At 39.2% G+C, this 25,100-nt stretch overlaps 1 protein-coding gene across 1 annotated transcript in view; it reads right to left on the reverse strand.

The window, feature by feature from the left end:
- Positions 1-8,447: 8,447 nt before the first annotated feature.
- LOC308080958 (eIF5-mimic protein 2-A) overlaps positions 8,448-25,100 on the reverse strand; it is a 29,002-nt gene continuing 12,349 nt past the window's right edge. Inside the window, exons 6-12 of the mRNA XM_080423099.1 lie at positions 19,661-19,796; positions 17,997-18,106; positions 16,995-17,165; positions 14,949-15,095; positions 13,303-13,441; positions 12,037-12,168; positions 8,448-10,048 (exon numbers count right to left, since the gene is read on the reverse strand). Coding sequence (XP_080279225.1) covers positions 10,017-10,048; positions 12,037-12,168; positions 13,303-13,441; positions 14,949-15,095; positions 16,995-17,165; positions 17,997-18,106; positions 19,661-19,796 — 867 coding nt within the window. The 3' untranslated portion in view covers positions 8,448-10,016. The remainder of the gene's footprint in view (positions 10,049-12,036; positions 12,169-13,302; positions 13,442-14,948; positions 15,096-16,994; positions 17,166-17,996; positions 18,107-19,660; positions 19,797-25,100) is intronic.

The raw sequence follows: 25,100 nt of genomic DNA on the forward strand, positions 1-25,100 counted from the left end.
ATGACTTGATTTGTTTTCTTTAGAGGGTTTTCTCACTTTAAAAGACACTTCTCCAGTTCATGCAATAGGATTTTATATAGGAGGGGTCTTATCAAATGAATATCAAAATATTGAATCAAGCCACTTTAAAAGCCCGCCTGGAGGTGCAACACAAAAGCCGGACGTTAAAATGAACCCCAGGAGTGTTTAAAAAGTTTAAAGCGTTCAAAATGTTTACTTGCATTCATAGAGCACCGAAGTCTGACGTAATTTACACATCCTACCTGGGTCGCGGTTGCCCCCCCCCCCCCTTCCGTTCTGAATCCCCATAGAAGTGTTTAATATCGCGTCAAATAAGAACTGTGTTCCAAAAATAAACAAATGACCCCGGCGGTTTGACTCTTATGGATATGAAGCATCAACTGACGGTGAGAAAACGATAATGTTACTTTCGCCAAATTAGTTACATTTTCGCCAGAAATAGACACTTCAAATTTGAGTGACTGACTATCATAAACGATACAGAGCCTCCTCCCTGACAATATCGCCGAGACAGTTTGTTTATTTTTGGACCACAATTCTTATACGAGACGATTCTAAGATGACCCAATGTTATTCTCCATAGAGACATTACTTTACGAACCAGGGGATGAACGAGTGACGTCAGGACTTCTGTTACTCTATTGCACAAACTCTTACTTCAAAGACAGAGAATGGTCAGTTGTTCTTTTGTGTGTGTGCGTGCGCATTAAATGTGTGCATGTGCACATTAAATGTGTGCGTGTGCACGTTAAATGTGAGTTGCCCCGGCATGTAGGGCTAATGCACACATTTGAGAAATGTAAATTATTTTGACTCGAGTGCCTGTTTAGAAATCTTATGAAAAAGCACAGAAAAAAAAAAACGTGTTTCACTGGGGAACGTGGCACGCTACCTCAAAGCTATCGTATGACTCAGGGCTGCATGATTAGCACTCAAATTAGCACTAATTATTTAGACTGGTAATGACTAGAGCCCGGCTGATACGTCGTTCACTACTTGACTTTTTTGACGACATCGTTATCGGCAATTAACCAGCCGATTAACCGCTTTCGAGCTGGCATCCCTGTTGTTTGGGCATGTCGTTAGGAGGTGAGACGTGTGAGCTTGTAGATTACCTATTTGGGAAATGTTCTGAAATACGGCTCGAGTGGTTAAAGGAGCCACACCATGAATTTCATTTTTTTTTGGGGGGGGGGGTATTTTTTTGGGCTCCCCAAAAATACCCAATTTTTTTTTTTTTTTAACATTCAGTCATTCATTCTCATTTCAGAGATTTTCAGAATGGGCGTGTCTGAACAGGCCATTTCAGAATGGCAATGCAAGTGACATCACTTGCATTGCCATTGCATTGATGATGGCCAGACAGAATTGCTCAGTAGCCCCCCCCTGCCCAAAAGGACGTTTTGGTATTGCAGCTGAAAGTGCTGTATAAGCCAGAGACAATTGACTTGGGATGAGTATATCTGAGTGATGATTTAGGCTCAAACCTTTTGAAAAAGGTTTGAGGGACATACACCATATGATATTAAATATAAAAAAAAAAAAATTAATTCATGGTGTAGATCCTTTAAATAAAACGAGTTAATGTCTTTCCGCATCAGTTAAATGTTATCAAATAGTAAATCAATTCAGTGCATTGACAGCATCCGAAGCCGGTGGTTTTGTTTTGTGGTTGTTTTTTATTCTCCCCCCCCATGTTAAAGGAGCACTTATCAACCTTATCCTCCCTAATGCTCATAAGATGACATCTATGTATTGTCTATGGACAGTTCAGAAACAGCCTTTTCCTCTGGAAAGATAATGAATCTAACGATGATGTCACTGGTAGGCAGGTTTCTGAACGGTCCACACAGTGAGAAGACGTGGTGTCATCTTATGATGAGCGTTAGTGAGGACCGGTTATATGAAGAAGGGTTTTTAGAACGTTTTGTTTGTGGAAAAAAAACGTCATTTAACCACTTTGACGAGATCTTTGTTTAAAAGGAGGAGGTTGTACAGCTGGTAGCCACGATGCAACACTACTTTATTTTAAAAGATAATAAACTGCACAGTATAGTCTTCCTATAGTCTACCAAAAGGCCAGAGGAAGACAATGTAATACTGTTCAAATATTGGTTTTAAAAATTGTCTTTTAAAATAAAACAGTATTTGCATGGTGGCTACCAGCTGTTAAACCGTGTTGTATCTACCATGTTTGCTGAATGAAACTGCAGGAAGCTAAAACAAACAGGCAAAACAAGCTAAATATTTGTTGCACTTCGTTGAACTGGCTTTTAGGAACGACTCCATTATACATGACTTGATTTGTTTTCTTTAGAGGGTTTTCTCACTTTAAAAGACACTTCTCCAGTTCATGCAATAGGATTTTATATAGGAGGGGTCTTATCAAATGAATATCAAAATATTGAATCAAGCCACTTTAAAAGCCCGCCTGGAGGTGCAACACAAAAGCCGGACGTTAAAATGAACCCCAGGAGTGTTTAAAAAGTTTAAAGCGTTCAAAATGTTTACTTGCATTCATAGAGCACCGAAGTCTGACGTAATTTACACATCCTACCTGGGTCGCGGTTGCCCCCCCCCCCCCTTCCGTTCTGAATCCCCATAGAAGTGTTTAATATCGCGTCAAATAAGAACTGTGTTCCAAAAATAAACAAATGACCCCGGCGGTTTGACTCTTATGGATATGAAGCATCAACTGACGGTGAGAAAACGATAATGTTACTTTCGCCAAATTAGTTACATTTTCGCCAGAAATAGACACTTCAAATTTGAGTGACTGACTATCATAAACGATACAGAGCCTCCTCCCTGACAATATCGCCGAGACAGTTTGTTTATTTTTGGACCACAATTCTTATACGAGACGATTCTAAGATGACCCAATGTTATTCTCCATAGAGACATTACTTTACGAACCAGGGGATGAACGAGTGACGTCAGGACTTCTGTTACTCTATTGCACAAACTCTTACTTCAAAGACAGAGAATGGTCAGTTGTTCTTTTGTGTGTGTGCGTGCGCATTAAATGTGTGCATGTGCACATTAAATGTGTGCGTGTGCACGTTAAATGTGAGTTGCCCCGGCATGTAGGGCTAATGCACACATTTGAGAAATGTAAATTATTTTGACTCGAGTGCCTGTTTAGAAATCTTATGAAAAAGCACAGAAAAAAAAAAACGTGTTTCACTGGGGAACGTGGCACGCTACCTCAAAGCTATCGTATGACTCAGGGCTGCATGATTAGCACTCAAATTAGCACTAATTATTTAGACTGGTAATGACTAGAGCCCGGCTGATACGTCGTTCACTACTTGACTTTTTTGACGACATCGTTATCGGCAATTAACCAGCCGATTAACCGCTTTCGAGCTGGCATCCCTGTTGTTTGGGCATGTCGTTAGGAGGTGAGACGTGTGAGCTTGTAGATTACCTATTTGGGAAATGTTCTGAAATACGGCTCGAGTGGTTAAAGGAGCCACACCATGAATTTCATTTTTTTTTGGGGGGGGGGGTATTTTTTTGGGCTCCCCAAAAATACCCAATTTTTTTTTTTTTTTAACATTCAGTCATTCATTCTCATTTCAGAGATTTTCAGAATGGGCGTGTCTGAACAGGCCATTTCAGAATGGCAATGCAAGTGACATCACTTGCATTGCCATTGCATTGATGATGGCCAGACAGAATTGCTCAGTAGCCCCCCCCTGCCCAAAAGGACGTTTTGGTATTGCAGCTGAAAGTGCTGTATAAGCCAGAGACAATTGACTTGGGATGAGTATATCTGAGTGATGATTTAGGCTCAAACCTTTTGAAAAAGGTTTGAGGGACATACACCATATGATATTAAATATAAAAAAAAAAAAATTAATTCATGGTGTAGATCCTTTAAATAAAACGAGTTAATGTCTTTCCGCATCAGTTAAATGTTATCAAATAGTAAATCAAACATGTTTTTTTAAATGATTTAAATGTTGGCACTTTTTTGACAAAAAATATCTGTCAAAACATCTAAAATCGTCGATCGGACACAAAGTTCTGGCATGGGGTCGGTCGGGCTCTAGTGATCAGCCCAAACATATGGCTAAACATCTTTAAAAACCTCGTTTTACTGCACTTTACGGATCCTAGAACAACTTCTGGATGTCATTTCAAATGATAAAGAGGACATTCTGAAGCACTTGTCCACGTCGCCGATATGAGCATTTATTTGTACTTTGTAAACCAGCCGTTCCTACACTTTTTTCCCCCCGGATGGAGGCTCACGCGACACATATCAAAAGCCTTTTCGGACTGCGTTCAGGCTCCAATCAATTCAACGAACGTAGTATACTTTTAAATTATGTTTTTAAACTATTAATGTTATATTACCATTCAAATCGTAGTGTTTTGGGGCCCAGTTGCAACATCCTGACAGAAGGCTGGGGAATGGCTGGTGTAAACTTATTGATAGTTATAAAAAGGTTGTGCAGCCTATAGTATTCAGTCATATCAACCACAAAGGCCTACCTCTGAATCTATTCTAATGTATGACGTTAAGGTAGACAATCTATTCTAATGTATGACATTAAGGTAGACAATCTATTCTAATGTATGACATTAAGGTAGACAATCTATTCTAATGTATGACATTAAGGTAGACAATCTATTCTAATGTATGACATTAAGGTAGACAATCTATTCTAATGTATGACATTAAGGTAGACAATCTATTCTAATGTATGACATTAAGGTAGACATCATAATAGTACTTGAATTAAAACTGACGCTTGTGTGTTTTTTTTGTGTTTTTTTTTGCACATGGCCAACACTGGAAGAAGCTGCTGAAAACATTAAATTATTTTTGTACAATAAAATAAATTTAAAAGTAAAAAAAAAAGTGTTTTATTTCATCTTATGGAATCATTTTGTTATTCTTCTACAATAAGCCAAGATGTTTTGTTTCTAACAAGGTGTGTTTTTAACTTTTTAATGAAAGGTTATGTTAGTATGTTATACAATATAATTACTATATCTGTATGGTAGAGTATGTTATTACAATATAATAACTAGTATACCTGTGTGGTAGAGTATGTTATTACAATATAATAACTAGTACACGTGCAGTGAGTGGGTTGAGGTGGTCCCCCTACTTTCCCTTTGAGACATTTAGACCCCAGTGCCAGTGTCAATAAAGTTATCAGCTCACCGGATTGGACACCAGACGTGGCTCCATCTTTCCTGCAGTTTGAAGCAGCAGATCTAAGAGCAGCTGCTTCTGAAATGTTCTTAAACGTATATACCGTAAATTTCGGACTATAAGCCGCGACTTTTTTCCCATTTTTCGACCCTGCGGCTTATATAACGGTGCGGCTTATCTATGGATTTTTACAGCTAACGGCCACTAGGGGACCTCCTAAATCTATGGATTTTACACCCGCGGTTTATAGTCCAGTGCAGCTTATATATGTACAAATCATTCAATTTAGCTGCTGCGGCTTATATTCAGGTGCGGCTTATAGTGCGAAAATTACGGTAATAAGGCTTAACAACACATTCAACCCAGGAACGCATCTGTGTCATTTTTACATTTTTAGCTGTAACCATTGTTTTATACTTTGGCTATTCAAAAATAGCAGATCTACAAGCTCATAGCGCGGTGCCGCGATATGAGCTTGTAGATCTGCTATTTTTTGAAAAATCTTGATAATGTGTGCAAATCTTTGAATATATATATTTTAAAGGCGAATTTTTTTACTCAAATCTGTGCTTCTGGGGGTCCCTGGAACAACATATTTTGAGCTGGGGGTCCACGACAAAATGCATATCATTTTGGGGGTCCTTGACATGAAAAAGGTTAAAGGACCACTTCACACAATTTCAACCCATCTTCATATAATTGGTCCTCACTAAATGCTCATTATGAGATGGTTCTTTCTTATAGGACCCCCATCGATGAGGTCACTGGTAGGCAGGTTTCTGAACCGCCCACAGGCCTCCTCTGAGACACAGAGTGAGTAGACAGACATGGTGACGTTATGATGAGCATTAGTGACGACCAATGGTGGGAAAAGTACATGTTTTACTTAAGTAAAAGTATTATTAGTGCAACGTAGAAATACTCTATTACAAGTAAATGTCTGGAATTCAAAATTTACTTGAGTACAAGTTCTGGTATCAAAATGATGCACTTAAAAGTACCAAAAGTAAAAGTACTCATTATGCAGAATGTCCCATTTCACAAGTTTTCAAATGTATACAAATCCTTTGAAAATAGCTGATCTACAAGCTCACAATGCGTCGCGAGCTGGTAGATCAGCTATTTTCAAATCGCCAAAGAGTGTGTGTGTGTGTATATATATATATATACACATACACACACATATATATATATATATATATATATATATACATATATAAAACAAGAAATGACAAGTCATAATATACCCGCTTGCGGCAGGCTATTTTTGCCCCAATCTGCAGTACAAAATGTAAAAGTTGTCATTAAAATAAAATCTCAGCCATTCGAATGCAACAAAAATAACTCCACAGAGGTTCATTGGTTGGCTACCAATATAAAGTGTGTGTGTGTGTGTGTGTGTGTGTGTGTGTGTGTGTGTGTGTACAATATCAATGATAGTGAAAATAATTGATCTACAATCTCACAGATCTGCTATTTTCACCAGCTGATATAGTTACTTCATAATGTAGCCTACCCTTACCCAAGTCAAAACTACAGTGTTTCACTTGTATGAACAACAAAAATGAAGACACACACACACACACACAGGAGGACTGGTTGATAGTGTTGTATGCATTGTTCCTGGACAAAAGACCGGTGGTGACCAGTTAGTATTCATTTATGTATGAAAGAAAGAAACTATTTTCACAATAAACGAAGTGAGTCCATAGAATACAGGTAGCGTAAGGGCAGTCATGTTAAAAACATCAACAGTGGTGGAAAAAGTACTGTAATGTTTTACTTAAGTAAAAGTATCAATACTGCAATGTAACCCTAACCCTTTATAAAAGTGAAGCTCACAACTTGTCTTTTGATTTCACTGTTTGAAACAGCTAGGCTTGAGTTGTAATGCATAACTGCAAGTTTGCCCTTTTCACTACTGGCTTACATGAAAGAAAAACCCAAATGGGTCCATTTGGTTTCATTAATGTCTTTTGTAAATGAAGTATTCAATAAAACGTCATAATAAAAAATAGCAGATCTACAAGCTCACAAGGCGGCGATGCGTTGTAAGCTTGTAGATCTGCTTTTTTCTGATGAAATGCAGCTGATTTTAGCGTCATACCTTACATGAAAAATGTTGCTACAGTAACCTTGGTTGTAGTGTGTATTCATTCATTTGTAAACAGGGCAGTCATGTTAAAAACAGCAACAGTGGTGGGGAAAGTACTCGTACTAGTGTTGCCATGTATACTAATTACAAGCGACCTTGTTTTCTGTGAAGTTGCTTGTAAATGTAGGTAGATGCTTGTTATTTGTTATTATTTTGTTGTGAGCTTGTAGATCGGCTATTGCCAAGTCGTCTATTATCAAATAGCCGATGCATATAGGTTTGAAGTGCTCATGTAGCCTAATAGTCACTTAAGTCTTTGGGCTTGTTTTCATTGACCTGGTTGCTTATTTTTCTCTCAAAATCTGGCAACCGTGTCATTGTTTACACCAACGAAGAAGAAAATGGCGGAAGTGATCCTCTTTTCCAAGGCCCGTGTGAAAGACAGTATTATGTTGAGAAAATATAAAGTCATTACAGCACCATAACATGGTTAATACATTTTATTTTGGGATGTACAATACATGAAAATTACGAGAGTAATAACGCGAATTGCGTCGATAACTAATGGGGAGCGGACATTAGCGCGCTTGGCTAAAAACAGTTAGTTAGTAACATCATACAAGCTAACTATTAGCCAAATTCGGCTAGCGCTCGGAGGACTGCATAGTCCCATAGCTTGGGAGGACGAGGCCGCCCGTTCAGAGTATGGGAAAGTATCCCATTGGCTTAAACGACAGCCAATGACGCAAATCTGTCGAACAAATCTGTCGAATGCAAATGAATCTGTCGAATGCAAATTTGTCGAATGATGAGTCATAGGTCTGCCTCTTCATAGACCCGCAGCTTTCGCTAAGCGGGTAATAATCCAAATCTACAAAGTAACTTAAGTTTTCAAATAATAGCAAAAGGTAAAATATTTGCTTGTAGTGGAGTAGAAGTAATTATTGAAAATTGGAAATACTCCAGTAAAGTAAAAAATACCCCAAAATTGTACTTAAGTACATTACTTAAGTAAACGTACTTAGTTACTTTCCACCACTGGTGAGGACCAGTTAAGATGACGATGGGTTGAAAAGAGGTTAAAGTGCACCTTTAGGTGTCCTTAAAAGTGGTTAATGTCTGGACAACCCTCACAAAACGGAGACGACAGCGTAGAAATCATTTCAATAATCTTTATTCCTTAAAAAAGTCAATTGGTTTTTTTTTTTCCTCAGATTTAAAGAAAAACTAGAAACCAACAGTGATGGTATTTAGGTGCGATTACAACCACCTCCCTCCAGGGGGCGGCAGTGAGACCCTGTTCCACACCCCGGAGGGGAGAGAAAAAAACAACCCAACAGGAGCAAAGAGAGACAATGATCAACAGCAGGGAAGAAGAGAGAGAGAGAGAGGAGATAGAGAAAGAAAAAACCCTTTGGCAAAAAAATAAGTCAATTAAGGAGATTTTAGGCCTTAAACTCAATTAGAAGCCCGCTTTCTAAACGCAGTCGCACGGCGGAAATAGCGGATTTTAAAGAAAAAGCTCAGAACACAAGTCTGCATCGAGAGCTTTTTTTAACTCGCCGTTTCCGAGTATTAACCGTTAACGCATTAAGACCGCGAACGCATGCGTGTCATTTTCAGATTTCTTTGGCTATTCAAAAAATACGTTTTCAAAAATAGCAGATCTACAAGCTCATAGCGCGGCACCGAGTGCCACGCTATGAGCTTGTAGATCTGCTATTTTTGAAAAAACGCAAAACTTTTTTGATAATCTTGGAATATATATATATATATATTTTTAAAGCGAACATTTGTAAAACATTTTGTTCCAGGGACGTTCCCATAGATGCAAAGATTTGAGTTACAAATGTTCGCTTAAAAAAAAAATACATATACATTCAATGATTTTTCAAAACATTTCACGATTTTTCAAAAATAGCAGATCAACAAGCTCATGAGCTTGTAGATCTGCTATTTTTGAATAGCCAAAGAAACCTTAAAAATGCCACAGATGTGTTCCCCGACTGAATGGAGTTAATGGGCCGTTATTACTCACGTATTACGACAGTGGAGATCGTCCCGATAAAAAATAAAAAGTTTTTTTTTTTTGGACGAGCGACGCCCATCGTTTACACGGAAGCATGAAAAGAAAAAAAAAAGTGGAAAAAAAATAACAGGCTTTTTGTGTGTTTAAGTCACATGGCGAGAAGAGAGAAGAGAGAAGAGAGAAGAAGAATTAGAAGAAGAAGTTCAAGAAGATGATGAAGAAGGCATATTCCAATATCAATGAATCAATATCTGAACCAATCTGATGTGATCAGCCACGGAGGTGGAGGAAGCAGCGGCGGTCACATGGTGGAAACACATGGAATGTTTGTATCAAAAAAACTAAGAGAAGGAGAAGAAGAAAAAAAGAGACAGGGAGGAGCCAATGAGAGGAGAGAGAGAGGGAGGGGGAGGGGTCACCTTGTTTTCAACTTCCTGTCTTATATTAACACGTGACGTGATGTTCCGTCACCGATGACTGGCGGGTTGGTTTTGACCAATCAGGAGGCAACGTTCTGTTTGAAGCCCTTTTCTTACAACTACGAGGAAGGAGGGGGTGTGAAGGGGGGGTGGGGGGGGGGTTCTAGGGCTCCTGCTGCTACTGTGTGTTATATATGTATATATACGTACTGTATATATACATATATATTAAAAGAGAAAAAAAGAGAAGGATCCAGGTTGTCACGGTGACGGTAGGCTTCAGTCAGCCTCCTCTTCATCAGATTCAGATTCTACATGGAGGAGGAAGCACAAACATGCTACTTTATACACACAGCAAGATGTTACTTCAACCCTTTCATTCATTCTGGGAAACGCATCCGTCCTTTTTTTTTACATTTCTTTGGCTGTTCAAAAATAGCAGATCTACAAGCTCGTAGCGCGGCACTCGAAAAACTACGAGAACATTTGAGCACCTCTTTGAATATCTGTATTTTTAAAGCGAACATTTGTCAAATATTTTGTAATTTTGGCAATTCAAAAATAGCAGATCTACAAGCTCATAGCCGCGCTATGAGCTTGTAGATCTGCTATTTTTGAAAAATCGTGAACATTTTTGCAAATCTTATTTGCAAAAAATATATATATATATATATATTTAAAGCGAACATTTGTAACTCAAATCTTTGCTTCTGGGGGGTCCCTAGAACAACATATTTTCAGATGGGGGTCCGCAGCCAAATACATATCCTTTTGGGGGTCCTTGACATGAAAAAGCTTGAGCACCACTGATATAGAAACATAGGTTTTTCAGAATACTGTTGGGATTTAGGAGACGTGTAGAATCGGCATCAGGTCTTAATTGGTTAAGTGACTAATTGATAGAAAAAAGGAAAAAAAATTGGGGTGAACTATCCCTTTATAAATCCTAGTTTAGCATGAATGATGTTCAGGTGTCTCTCTCTCTTCAAACAAGCCGTTTTGTTTCTGTTACTCCGAGAGGGTACAACGCATGGAAACAAATGGACGCTTACGGGGTCCATTTGGTTGGTGTTCATTTCACTCCGAGATAGGTTACAAATGGACCCGTAAGCGTCCATAAGTTTGGTGCTGGAGGGTTCTCTCCACGTTCATTTTTTCAGTCGTTTAGGAGCAAAGAAAATTTGCCCCCGAATTGGCATTTTAGTCAACAAACTGAGTTCAATGCGGAGCGCGAGCGGCGACGTGACATCGTCCTGCTGCTCACAGACAGACAACTCCACCAGCAGCATACAGGCTCATAGATATCTGCCATTTTTGAATGGCTAAAGTATAAAATAATGGTCAAAGTGGTTAAAAATGTAAATGACAGAAGCTTTGTTTCAATGAGTTAATTGATATTGTAGCATTTTAGTGCTCTCTCAGAACCTGGCAACTTGGTGTTGCCAGGGAGAGAAATAAGCAAAAAACGTTAGCTCGTTCGGCATTAGCGATAGCTTCTCAGGGACTTTCAGCGCATGTTTGAGTATCATGAGACTCTACAATGATTAGTAGTAGAGAAAAAAATAACTTTGCATCGGTTATAATAGACAAATTTCCCTTAGCCACACGCTCCCATTATGACAACGGAGGGGGTCGAAAAAATGACGACAGGGGAATCGCTGGAAAAAATCAACGCCACTTTCTACGTCGGTAGGTGAGTAACGACACATCAAAGATAACACTTAAAATGTCCGGATTTCTCCTTTAAGATATTCTTTATTTCCACTGCTCTAATAATGCTCTATAAATAAAGTGTGGGGTCCCCAAAAAAATAAGTCACGGCATGAAAAGAACTTTTAGAACCCTGATTTAGACGGACGACTAGTTAGAGATATGACTTCAAATCTATATCAAGATGAATTTAAACCTTTGCCCCGTTTACGATTGAACGATCATTATTTTTTTAAAGTGAAAACAGCCGATCTACAAGCTCACAACGCGTCGCGCCGAAAACCACGTTTATGAGTTATATATCTATTTTTTTTCTTGTCCTTAACACAAACAAATCAACAAAACATTTTAACACATTGCCTGAATTTAAAATATATATATATATATATATATATATATATATATATATATATATATATATATATATATATATATATATATATATATATATATATATATATATATAAAATAAAAATTGGCAAAAATAGATAAAGCTCACAACCCGACGCAGTGTGATCTTGTAGATATTGATTTGAAGTCATATATGGCCCCAGCCCCCGTGTTATGATATTAAAGGCGTTGATCTCACCTTCCTCTGCGTTCTTCAGCCACTCCACAAACTTCTTCATCTGCTGCAGGAACACGCTCTTCCCTTTAGACGTCATGTTCTGCGTACCGTCCGTGTACCACTTCAAGATGGCCTCCTCACTCAGCACGTCGGCTGTGTGAGCAACAAACACAGCCGTGTCAACAAGCACCGCGACATTACGTTAACATTATGTTAAATACATACACGTCTACATCATGTTAAATACCTACACGTCTACATCATGTTCATTCATTCATGTTAAATATTCATTCAACCCATTAAGACCTGGAACGCATCTGTGTCACCTTTTCATTTGAGCAAAAAAAAAAATATTTTACACTTTTGGCTATTTTTGAAAAATCGTGAAAATGTGTGCAAATCTTTGAATATATATAGTTTAAAGCGAACATTTTTAACTCTATTCTTTACTTCTGGGGGGGGGGGGGTCACTGGAACAACATGTTTTGAGATGGGGGTCGGCGGCCAAATAAATATAATGTTGGGGGTCCTTGACATGAAAAAGTTTGAGCACCACGGATACAGAAACATACGTTTTTTTCAGAAAACTGTTGGGATTTAGAAGACATTTGTAGAATCGGCTTCAGGTCTTAAAGGTTTAATGACATTCACTTTTACACCACATTCAAAGTCTTTGTCCTGGTCCTTCAAAAGTGTACAAAAAGTTTTAAGTGAAAATTCCATTCCAGTGATCCATGGCAGGTGTTTTTCTCTCACATTTCTAAAGCCTTTTCAACTGCAATGAAAAAAGAGATCTTTGCCTGCGGGTGTCGCTGGTGAGGGATTTTTCCTGTCAATCATCGCCTCTGCTCCGCCCCCCCAAAGGAAAGGATAGGGGAGGGGCGAGGAGGAGAGTGGGCGGGATTAATCGACTGTGACCTCACTGTCGAAGGGCCAAGCTCAGATTACTTTTCAGCCTAATTATTCAGAAAACCCCAGACCACAGAAAATCCACTGAATGTTCTAAGTTCAGGTTTTTTGGGTGTAATTGAGGTCATAAAACCCCAAATAAAACATTGAAAATAAAAAAAGTGAAAATGAATGTCATGATACCTTTAATGGGTTAAGACCAGGAACGCATCTGTGCAATGTTTAGATTTTAGCAACAAAAAAAAGAGCATTATTTTTAGTTGAGTGTAGGACCCATTCTGGTGAGAGTGTCTGATGGAGAAGTTCATGTGGAATGGTTATTGTGAGAAACAGACCAGTCCAATAAAGTGTTACCCAGTAAGTGTCTTTTTTTAGTACCTTTGTAGAGGAGGACGACGATCTTCTGGAAAGAGTTCATGAAGTGGATGTTGTCGTAACAGTAATCCTGGATCTTATGCAGCAGAGTGACCTCAGACAGACCCTGGGATGTGAACTCCTTCAGCAGAGGGCTGTATTGCTGCAAAGACATATGGAACGTTTTAATACGGAAACAATTATACACATAACTCCTTCAGCAGAGGGCTGTATTGCTGCAAAGATATATGGAACGTTTTAATACGGAAACAATTATACACACAACTCCTTCAGCAGAGGGCTGTATTGCTGCAAAGACATATGGAACGTTTTAATACGGCAACAATAATACACAACTCCTTCAGCAGAGGGCTGTATTGCTGCAAAAGGTATGGAACGTTTTAATACGGCAACAATTATTCACATAATTCCTTCAGCAGAGGGCTGTATTGCTGCAAAGACATATGGAACGTTTTGATACGGAAACAATAATACACATAACTCCTTCAGCAGAGGGCTGTATTGCTGCAAAGGTATGGAACATTTTAATACGGCAACAATTATTCACATAATTCCTTCAGCAGAGGGCTGTATTGCTGCAAAGACATATGGAACGTTTTGATACGGAAACAATAATACACATAACTCCTTCAGCAGAGGGCTGTATTGCTGCAAAGGTATGGAACGTTTTAATACGGCAACAATTATTCACATAATTCCTTCAGCAGAGGGCTGTATTGCTGCAAAGACATATGGAATGTTTTGATACGGAAACAATAATACACATAACTCCTTCAGCAGAGGGCTGTATTGCTGCAAAGACATATGGAACGTTTTGATACGGAAACAATAATACACATAACTCCTTCAGCAGAGGGCTATATTGCTGCAAAGGTATGGAACATTTTAATACGGCAACGACAATACAGATAACTCCTTCAGCAGAGAGCTGTAATGCTGCAAACATGTTCAACATTGTTATACAACAATACACATGTTACACATGTTAATATCCAGAAGGCTGACACATTGCGGCAGCAGCAGTGGCGATCCCTTGGAAGCGCTCGTTTTCATGACTGAACGTCCGCAATTGTGCAGTTTCTAAACATGTGACACACGCAGGTCGAGTGATTCACAACAAGTGCTTCCAAACTCAGAAAAAGCTATCACTGCATGGAGTTTGACAGAAAGCTGCTCATAGCATTCTTTGAATATAAAAAAAATAGCAGATCTACAAGCTCATAGCGTGCGGCACTGAGAGATGGGGTCCGCAGCCAAATACATATTTTGGGAGTCCTTTGAGAACCACTGATATTACAGTATCATATGTTTTTTTTTAACTGATTTAGAAGACATTTGCCAAAAGCAAAGATTTGAGTTACAAATGTTCGCTTTAAAAAAAATGTAGATTTGCAGATTTTCCTTGGTGTAGATCTGCTATTTTTGAATGGCCACAGTATAAGATAATAGTTAAAAATCTAAAGTGACAGATGCTGTCCCGTTCTTAATGGGTTAATATGATCAGATATAACAGGACTTCTGTCTCATGAATATGGAAGATGTTTCAACTTAGGCACAGATGGCGTCCAAGTTGCCAGCGGCTACACTGTACCTTTAAGTGTTTGATGGCCTGTACTGTACCTTTAAGTGTTTGATGGCCTGTACTGTACCTTTAAGTGTTTGATGGCCTGCTCAGTGACCAGCTCCTCCTTCTTGTTCCACTCCACACAGCTCATCACGCTGGTCCAGATGATGCCGATCATCGTCTGCTCAGAGATGTTGGACTTCTTCATCTCATCTCTGCTGTACGTGATGATCTATGAGAATAAATACATACAACAAGGATTAACATTCATCTGTACTAACATACAAGAAAGACCTGGGATTAACAGTAGTCTGTATTAATCAACAAACAGGAATGAACCCGCCTGTAATCTACAAAAAAACAGGATTAACATTCCATTGGCAGTGAAATGTAAAGGAGGTCTACTGAGCATGTGCAGCTCCCTGTGTTTCTACGCTGCTATAGGATATCTGTGATGATGTCATAGTCATCAGTGTTTTGTACTTCAGCTAAAAAGCATTAATTTACACTTTGGCTATCGCAAAAATGTGCGCAAATTAATGTATTTATATTGTTTTAAAGCCAACATTTTTAACTCTATTCTTTGCTACTGGGGGTCCCTGGAACAACATATTACATAATACATATCATGTTGAGGGTCCTTGACATGAAAAAGTTTGAGAACCACCGATATAGAAACACAAGTTTTTTTCAGAATACTGTTGTGAATTAGAAAAAGACATTTTGTAGATTTTGCTTCAGGTCTTAAAGGGTTAATCAACAAACCCGAATGAACCCGCCTGTAAAAAACAGGATTAACGTTCCATTGACAGTGAAATGTAAAGGAGGTCTACTGAGCATGTGCAGCTCCCTGTGTTTCTACGCTGCTATAGGATATCTGTGAGGATGTCATCATTGGTGTGTTTTGTACTTCTGCATCTTTGACAATATCGTTACACCACGGACTATGTGAAGGATACTGTACTCATGTTATCGTCAGGGATTTGTATCGATGCAACTGCACTTCTTTGTTAAAGGTGTATTGCAGTGGTTCCCAAACATTTTAAGGTCTGGGACGCGAACGTAGCCTGGCATGGCCAGACTAATAGCACTGCCCTCACAACTTTGGAGGGAGAGAAATACAATCTCTATTGAGAGGGGCCAGACCTAATCTGCGGAGAGCATTTTTCATTTGCAATGAAATTTTGGATGTGCTACCTTTGAGGTTTTTTTTTATTCCTACGTTTGATGTGTGTTCTGGATGTCGGGTCTAGCACTCCACTGAGAAAACACATTGTTGATGCACAACCTCTTTGTCTTATTTAACCCATTGAGGCCTGGAACGCATCACTGTCATTTTTTGATTTGAGCTAAAAAGCATTATTTTACTAGCCTGACACTCAGCCTGAATTTTCATTTCGTTTCACTCCATTATTCAGTCTGAAAGCCCTCTCAATGCAGCCCATTTCTGAGACGGGGGCGTGGCCAAAGTGGGACTCTTTGGCATTATCCCGATCCCGATTCGTAGTACAGATTTTCAACCGAGAAACACCCGCCTTCGACAGCGTCACCAGACCCTGAATGCGAGGCAAACGATTCAGGGGGTGGAGCCAGGCTATTATTTTACACTTTGGCTATTTTTGAAAAATCGAGAAAATGTGTGCAAATCTTTGAATAATATATTTTTTCAAGCGAACATTTGTAACTCAAATCTTTGCTTCTGGGGGGTCCCTGGAACAACATATTTTGAGATGGGGGTCCTTGGCCAAATACATGTACATTTTGGGGTCCTTGACATGAAAACGTTTGAGAACCGCTGACATAGTAACATAAGTCTTGTTTTAAAAACAGTTAGGATTTAGAGACGAATCAGCCTGAGGTCTTAATGGGTTAATTATAGCAACATGATAGGAACCGTTAGGATTTAGAAGACATTTGTAGAATCCCCCAGAAGCAAAGAGTTGAGTTAAAAATGTTCGCATAAAAAAAAAAGATTTGCACACATTTTCACGATTTTTGAATATACAAAGAAATCTAAAAATGACACAGATGTGTTCCTGGTCTCAAATGGCTTACAGGTGTTGTGTGTACAGCTATGTGCGGGTGTGTATATGTGCTGTATATGTATTGTGTATAGTGTGACTGTGTGTACCTCTTTCTGGGGGTCCCCTCGGGCGATGAGCTCCTGCAGCTCTTTCTGCAACTCCTTGCGTCCAGCGATGGACTGCTGGTTGCGGGCGAAGTCGGAAAGCTCCTTGAGGCCGGCGTCCGTGAAGTACTTGGAGAAGTGTTCACAGCTCCTCTTATTGGCCGGGAACAGTTCCTGTTTCACACACACACACACACACACAGACAGGCGGGTTAGTGAGAAAGCTACTCACTAACTAACAGATCTACAAGACCAAAGAATAATACTTCAGGAAATTCAATTAAAACCGAAAAAACAGTAAGATAAAACAGTCTCATCAGTCTGTTGTCCATGTCTACTTTATTTATTATATTTATTAATTAACAGTATTTATTAGTAAATGCTGACTCACCATCAGTCTGTTGTCCATGTCTACTTTATTATATTTATTATTAATAAATGCTGACTCACCATCAGTCTGTCGTCCATGCCCACTTTATTATATTTATTAATATTAATAAATGCTGACTCACCATCAGTCTGTTGTCCATGTCTACTTTATTATATTTATTAATATTAATAAATGCTGACTCACCATCAGTCTGTTGTCCATGTCTACTTTATTATATTTATTAATATTAATAAATGCTGACTCACCATCAGTCTGTTGTCCATGTCTACTTTATTATATTTATTAATATTAATAAATGCTGACTCACCATCAGTCTGTTGTCCATGTCTACTTTATCATATTTATTAATATTACTAAATGCTGACTCACCATCAGTCTGTTGTCCATGCCCACTTTATTATATTTATTAATATTAATAAATGCTGACTCACCATCAGTCTGTTGTCCATGCCCACTTTATTATATTTATTAATATTAATAAATGCTGACTCACCATCAGTCTGTTGTCCATGCCCACTTTATTATATTTATTAATATTAATAAATGCTGACTCACCATCAGTCTGTTGTCCATGCCCACTTTATTATATTTATTATTAATAAATGCTGACTCACCATCAGTCTGTTGTCCATGCCCACTTTCCGCAGCATAGCGGCCACAGAGTTGATGTCCTTGGCATCGATCCAAGACTTGAACAACTTCACCGCAAAGGCTGCAGAGACGCCTGGAAGACAACATGTACAACTCACTACTGAACACTGTGTACCAGGGGGTCCTTTAGGGGGTCCCCAGCTAAACTAGTTGACATAGAATCAACATCAGTTTAACCACTTTAACCCCTACTACAGTGGCCATTTGAAAATAGCTGATCTACAAGCTCACGTGTTGCAATGCAACGCGCTGGTGATTGGCTATTTAGAGTGGAACATTTTTTTAAATGTCTGAAGCCGATTCAACAAATGTCTTCTAAATCCTGTTTTTTGAAAAAAATCTATGTTGCTACATCAGTGGTTCTCAAACTTTTTCATGTCAAGGACCCCCAAAATTATATGAATTCGGCCACGGACCCCCATCTCAAAATATGTTGTTCCAGGGACCCCCCAGAAGCAAAGATTTTAGTTACAAATGTTCGCTTTAAAAAAAAATATATATATATATATATATATATTCAAAGATTTGCACAAATGTTCACAATTTTTCAAAAATAGCAGATCTAGAAGCTCATAGATGAGCTTGTAGATCTGCTATTTCTGCTAAATTGGCTTCCTAAAATGTTGATGTCCTCACAAGTACAGTAATACAAACGCTCGTGTGTGTGTGTGTGTGTGTGCGTGTGCGTGCGAGTGTGCGTGTGCGTGTGTAATGCTTCAAACCTCCCAAAACAAACTGATTCGGCTACTCCTCGGATTGGGGCCCATGACCCACCTTTCTCCCACCCATTTTGCCAGCCTAGGCTGGCTCAGGGTGGAAGACAGGGTTAAACAACTAAAAATGGGACTGGCCTTCAAAATTGTAAATGCAAATTTGCCCGATATGCCCCCTATTCCCGCATATCTGAGTAAATACCTCCAAAAGGTTAGCGACACCCACAGTCACAATACCAGAGGGAGCGTTAACAACAATTTGGTACCACCCACCCATAAATCAAACATGGGCAAATTCTCCCTCCTTCTACAGCACTGCCACCCAGGATTGGAATAGTCTAACTCCATCCCTCAAAAAATGCAGTTCGCTGGGCTCATTTAAAAGAGCCTTAAAAAAATCACCTTTCAGGAGGCCAAAGGTGGAGGTAGTACCATTTTCCCGTTAGACAGCAGACCCCCCCCCCCCCCCCTGTTCTTGTACATATTTTTTTTTCCCCTCTTTTTAATTTTTTTTGTTGTACATAGTGTTATATATTGTTTTTGGCTGTTTATTTTGTAATGATATTTGAACTGTGGTGCCACTATATATGCCTATGAATTAAATACCAAGGCCCTCATTGGAAACAAGTCCGCAAGGACTTTTATGAACGGACCGGTTAGACAAAGTATTTTAAATGTAACTGTGCTGTTTTAAATTTTTTGCCTAATAAAATATTCAATCAATCAATCAATGAGTGTGCGTGTGCGTGTGCGTGTGTAATGAGTGTGCGTGTGCGTGTGTAATGAGTGTGCGTGTGCGTGTGTAATGAGTGTGCGTGTGCGTGTGCGTGTGTAATGAGTGTGCGTGTGCGTGTGCGCGTGCGTGCGTGCGCGCGTGCGCGCGTGCGCGCGTGCGCGCGTGCGTGTAACCTCACCCTCCTTGACGAGGTTCTCGTTGAACAGGCTGTTGAGGATGGAGGCTGATATGTTCCCATTGGCCAGGAGGATGCCGGTCAGCATGGCCAGCTTGTTGCGCTCAGACTCAGTGAAGCCCTTCAGGAACAGCAGCAGCTGCAACAACAACAACACATTCATCTACTATGACAGTGGTTCTCAACCAGTGGTCCTTGAGGGGGTCCCAGGGGGTCCCCAGACAAATTAATAGTTAGAAACCAAATTGACCCTTATGTGTCTGTAACTCTGAGAGTGTACACATGGAACCAAATGGACCCTAATGGGTCCATTTGGTTCCATATGTACACTGTCAGAGTTAAATGAACACTAATGATGATACAGTGTAGACTGGGACCCCCAATAAATCATAATGGTTGAGTCCCTGGCATATCTTTTCAAATGGGGGTCCGTGGGCTATTATGTGTGAATTTGGGGGTCCTTGACGGCAAAAAGGTTGAAAACCACTGTTCCATGCCATGCGTCTATAACAGGGGGTCCCCACATGATTTTTGGGGGGCCCCAGATGTGTCAATTTAAGGACTTAAGTTATTTTTTTATACATTAAAAAAGCCAAGAAAAAGTCCATTACTGCATCACAAGTAATTAACAAACTATAGTTAATATAAAAACTGGTCAAACATTGTCCACGTTGTTAAAGGGTAAGACCACTTTGGTAGAGGTTTGGGTTGTGTAGTTATCTTGCCATGATGTAACTCCAAAGGTGGGCAAGAAATCAAAAATACTTGCTCCATTAATTAGAAATTGATAATTCAAAATATGCTCCTCATTGACTTACATTGTACGGTAAAACAGCTCTCAAAGTCACTCTTTTAGCACAAATGAACCCAAACATAGCTGATTCAGACAATATAGATTATAGATCATCACCAAACCCACTACTGTTTGTTTTTTTAATAAAAATGTCAACTTCCTGTTGATTTTACTATTTGAAGATCTGGATCCGCGGATCCAGTCCAGGTTTTCTACTTATTAAAAATGGCAAAATCAACAGGAAGTTGACATTTTTATTAACAAAAAAAAACAGTACTGGGTTTGGTGATGTTCTATATTGTCTGAATCAACTTTGTTTGCGTTCGTTTATGTGCTAAAAGAGTGACTTTGAGAGCTGTTTTACCGTACAATGTAAGTCAATGAGGAGCATATTTTGAATTATCAATTTCTAATCAATGGAGCAATTATTTTGTATTTCTTGCCCACCTTTGGAGTTACATCATGGCAAGATAACTACACAACCCAAACCTCTACCACAGTGGTCTTGCCCTTTAAATAAAATAATCCAAGTAATAATAATTCCAAGTGCTTGTCAGAGTGGGGGGTCCCAAGTTCAAATATTATTTTCTGGGGAAGAGATATGGTGTAAGACTAGAGGTAAAAACTAAAAGAGCAGACCAAGAACAGAGGCACAGGTCAAAGTATTGAGGGTTTAAAACCCATTTAGACCTGAGAGGCTCATTCTACAAACGCCTTCTAAATCCTGACCTAAGTTTTCTGAAAAACTTCAAATATTTATTCACAAATTACAAAAAATATATATGTTGCTATATATACTGTACAGAGCAACAAGAACCACAACAGGGGTTCCTGTCCTAAAGGTATAGTTACAAATAGGGGTTCTTGTCCTAAACGGGTTAAGTGGTTAAATGTCTGAAACTCTAATCCAACATATTAACACATTTAAGACCAGGAAGGCATCAGTATCATTTTAACATTTATTTGGCTATTCAAAAATAGCAGATCTACTCGTGCTATGAGCTTGTTTTTTTCTGTCATGAAAATCTGCAAATCTTTGAATATATTTTTTCAAGCAAACATTTTTAACTCAAATCTTTGCCTCTGGGGGGGGGGGGTCCCTGGAACAACATATTTTGAAATGGGGGTCCGCGGCCAAATTCATCTTATTTTGGGTGGTCCTTGACATGAAAAAGTATGAGCACCACTGATATATTAACAGTTTTTTAAGATTTAGGAGACATTTGTAGAGTCTCAGGCCGTGCTTTTTCAATAACTTTTTTCATTTATTTTTTATATTTTTTTGGGAAAATGAAAAAATTGAATACAATAAAAAAGATTAAATAAAATAAATGAAAAAAGTAATCCAAAAAACACGGCCCCCTCACGTATTAGGAGGGCAGGGTGAGTCACCAGAACCAAGGACGGGTGTTTTTGATTAATCTAACAGGTTAAAAATAGAGTTTGAAGTTATAATGGGTTTGTATAGGAAGGGGGTGTGTCTGATAAAAATGAATATCAAAATACTGAATCAAGCAACTTAAAAACGGTCTGTGGGGCTCACAAAAGCCTCAGTAGACGATAAAATGACCCAAAGTTTTTTTGAAAGTGAAATATCCCTTTAACTGTCAGCTTCACACCAGTAAGTCAGACATGACATCATCATAACACACAGACAGACAGACATGACATCATCATAACACACAGACAGACAGACATGACATCATCATAACACACAGACAGACATGACATCATCATAACACACAGACAGACAGACATGACATCATCATAACACACAGACAGACAGACACACATCATCATAACACACAGACAGACAGACACACATCATCATAACACAGGGTTCTTGCACCATTTTGAAAGTCAAATTTAAGACTTTTTAAGACCTTTTTAAGACCTCAACAAATGTAATTTAAGACCCAAATAAATGTCGCAACAATGTCTTCCTATATTGAAATTGGCTAATGGGAGTGCAGGCCAGCGGATGGTAAAACTTCTATTAATCCATTAAGACCGGGAACGCATCTGTGTCATTTTAAGATTTTTGGGTATTCAAAAATAGCAGATCTACAAGCTCATAGCGCGGCACCGATATAATACCTCCCCCTACAGGCTGGTATTATAATATGTTACTCTCTACCTCCCCTTACAGGCTGGTATTATAATATGTTACTCTCTACCTCCCCCTACAGGCTGCTATTATAATATGTTACTCTCTACCTCCCCCTACAGGCTGCTATTATAATATGTTACTCTCTACCTCCCCCTACAGGCTGGTATTATGATATGTTACTCTCTACCTCCCCCTACAGGCTGGTATTATAATATGTTACTCTCTACCTCCCCCTACAGGCTGGTATTATGATATGTTACTCTCTACCTCCCCCTACAGGCTGGTATTATGATATGTTACTCTCTACCTCTCCCTACAGGCTGGTATTATAATATATTACTCTCTACCTCCCCCTACAGGGTGGTAATATAATATGTTACTCTCTACCTCCCCCTACAGGCTGGTATTATAATAGGTTACTCTCTACCTCCCCCTACAGACTGGTATTATAATATGTTACTCTCTACCTCCCCCTACAGGCTGCTATTATAATATGTTACTCTCTACCTCCCCCTACAGGCTGGTATTATGATATGTTACTCTCTACCTCTCCCTACAGGCTGGTATTATAATATATTACTCTACCTCCCCCTACAGGCTGGTAATATAATATGTTACTCTCTACCTCCCCCTACAGGCTGGTATTATAATAGGTTACTCTCTACCTCCCCCTACAGGCTGGTATTATAATGTGACTCTTTACCTCCCCCTACAGGCTGGTATTATAATGTGACTCTCTACCTCCCCCTACAGGCTGGTATCATAATATGTTACTCTCTACCTCCCCCTACAGGCTGGTAGGGCCTGTAAAAGGCCAATCAAAAAGAAGGCCATAAAAAAAACGATGATTTTTAAGTCCACGGAAATAATGAATTAACCTGAAGGTTAAGGATGATTTAATTTTAATATAGTACAAGAATAGTGTAACTATCTGTAAAATATAACCACTTTTTTAAATAAAATTATGTATTGGGTTATAGCCTATTTGTCTCAATATTTGTCACATTCAGCCCTGGACTTCACTGACTGTAGGGGTCACATTAATCACATTAGAATCACAGATTAGAGATTTTATGTATTTCCCCTATTTTCTGTATTTTTCACTATTTAAAATATAGTATTTCTTAATTTTTAATAATTATAGCTTGTAGATTGGCTTTTTTCACCATTTGAAATTGTTTTAAAATAAAAGGAACAGTTTTCCCAACCGACAGAGAGTCAGAGACAATATTTAGCCTATATATGGTTCTGTATTAGTGTACGAGTCAGTTTTAGCAGATTTCATTCTAATTGGCTACTGTAGACTGCCTATCAATTTCATGGGCCTGGGTAGGGCCACCTGGCCTGGTGGAGATCTGCCCTGTTGCGCAGCAGCACAGCAAGTGAAGGCTCAAACTGTGTGTGTGTGTGTGTGTGTGTGTGTGTGTGTGTGTGTGTGTGTGTGTGTGTGTGTGTGTGTGTGTGTGTGTGTGTAGCACAATATTTACTTCTGATCAGTCAAACATTCACTTGAAACTGTTGCCTGATGACAGCTGAGGGGGAAGCGTCCGTCGTTTCTATTCCACATTGTAACCAGTGACATCCGTTATATAGCATACATTTGTTGTTAGCACTTAGCATTCATTAGCATGCTCTGTAGCAACAACAAGTACTGCCAAACAGTGCTCAACTACAACTACTGCTATCTTTATCAACCAAAACGGTCACGGGGGCTCTGATTTTGCCCAATGTCCACTTAAATGAGCTTCTGAGCTTACACAGACACCTGGAGCAAATTAATTAACGAGCGACACTGCAGCGCTGACGCTGACGGCCGGGCAACGAGACAAGCTCGTCAACTCCAGCTGAGTGAGTGACTGAGAGAAGGAAAAGAGAGACAGGGGAGGGCGGGGCTATCAGCCTATGGAACACACACTGACTGCTGTGTGAGTGTGTGTGCGTCTCTCAACCGCTCTCAACACAATGGGAGAGATGGAGGAGCGTACTGATAATATATCTTTATGGAAAATTCAACACTAGAATACGCACAAATGTTTATGGCTTTCATTTTCCCATGAGCCTTAAAAACATAACCTTCAAATTTAATACCTACGGTCAAATTTAAGACAAATTAAGACCTTAAATTCCCGATATTTTTTTTAAGACAATTTAAGACTTTTTAATGACCCGCGGGAACCCTGTAACACACAGACAGACAGACATGACATCATCATAACACACAGACAGACAGACATGACATCATCATAACACACAGACAGACAGACACACATCATCATAACACACAGACAGACAGACACACATCATCATAACACACAGACAGACAGACACACATCATCATAACACACAGACAGACAGACATGACATCATCATAACACACAGACAGACAGACATGACATCATCATAACACACAGACAGACAGACATGACATCATCATAACACACAGACAGACAGACACACATCATCATAACACACAGACAGACAGACACACATCATCATAACACACAGACAGACAGACACACATCATCATAACACACAGACAG

This window comes from Gymnoscopelus braueri, assembly GCF_963280865.1.
Source record: "Gymnoscopelus braueri genome assembly, chromosome: 24".
Taxonomy (NCBI): Eukaryota; Metazoa; Chordata; class Actinopteri; order Myctophiformes; family Myctophidae; genus Gymnoscopelus; species Gymnoscopelus braueri.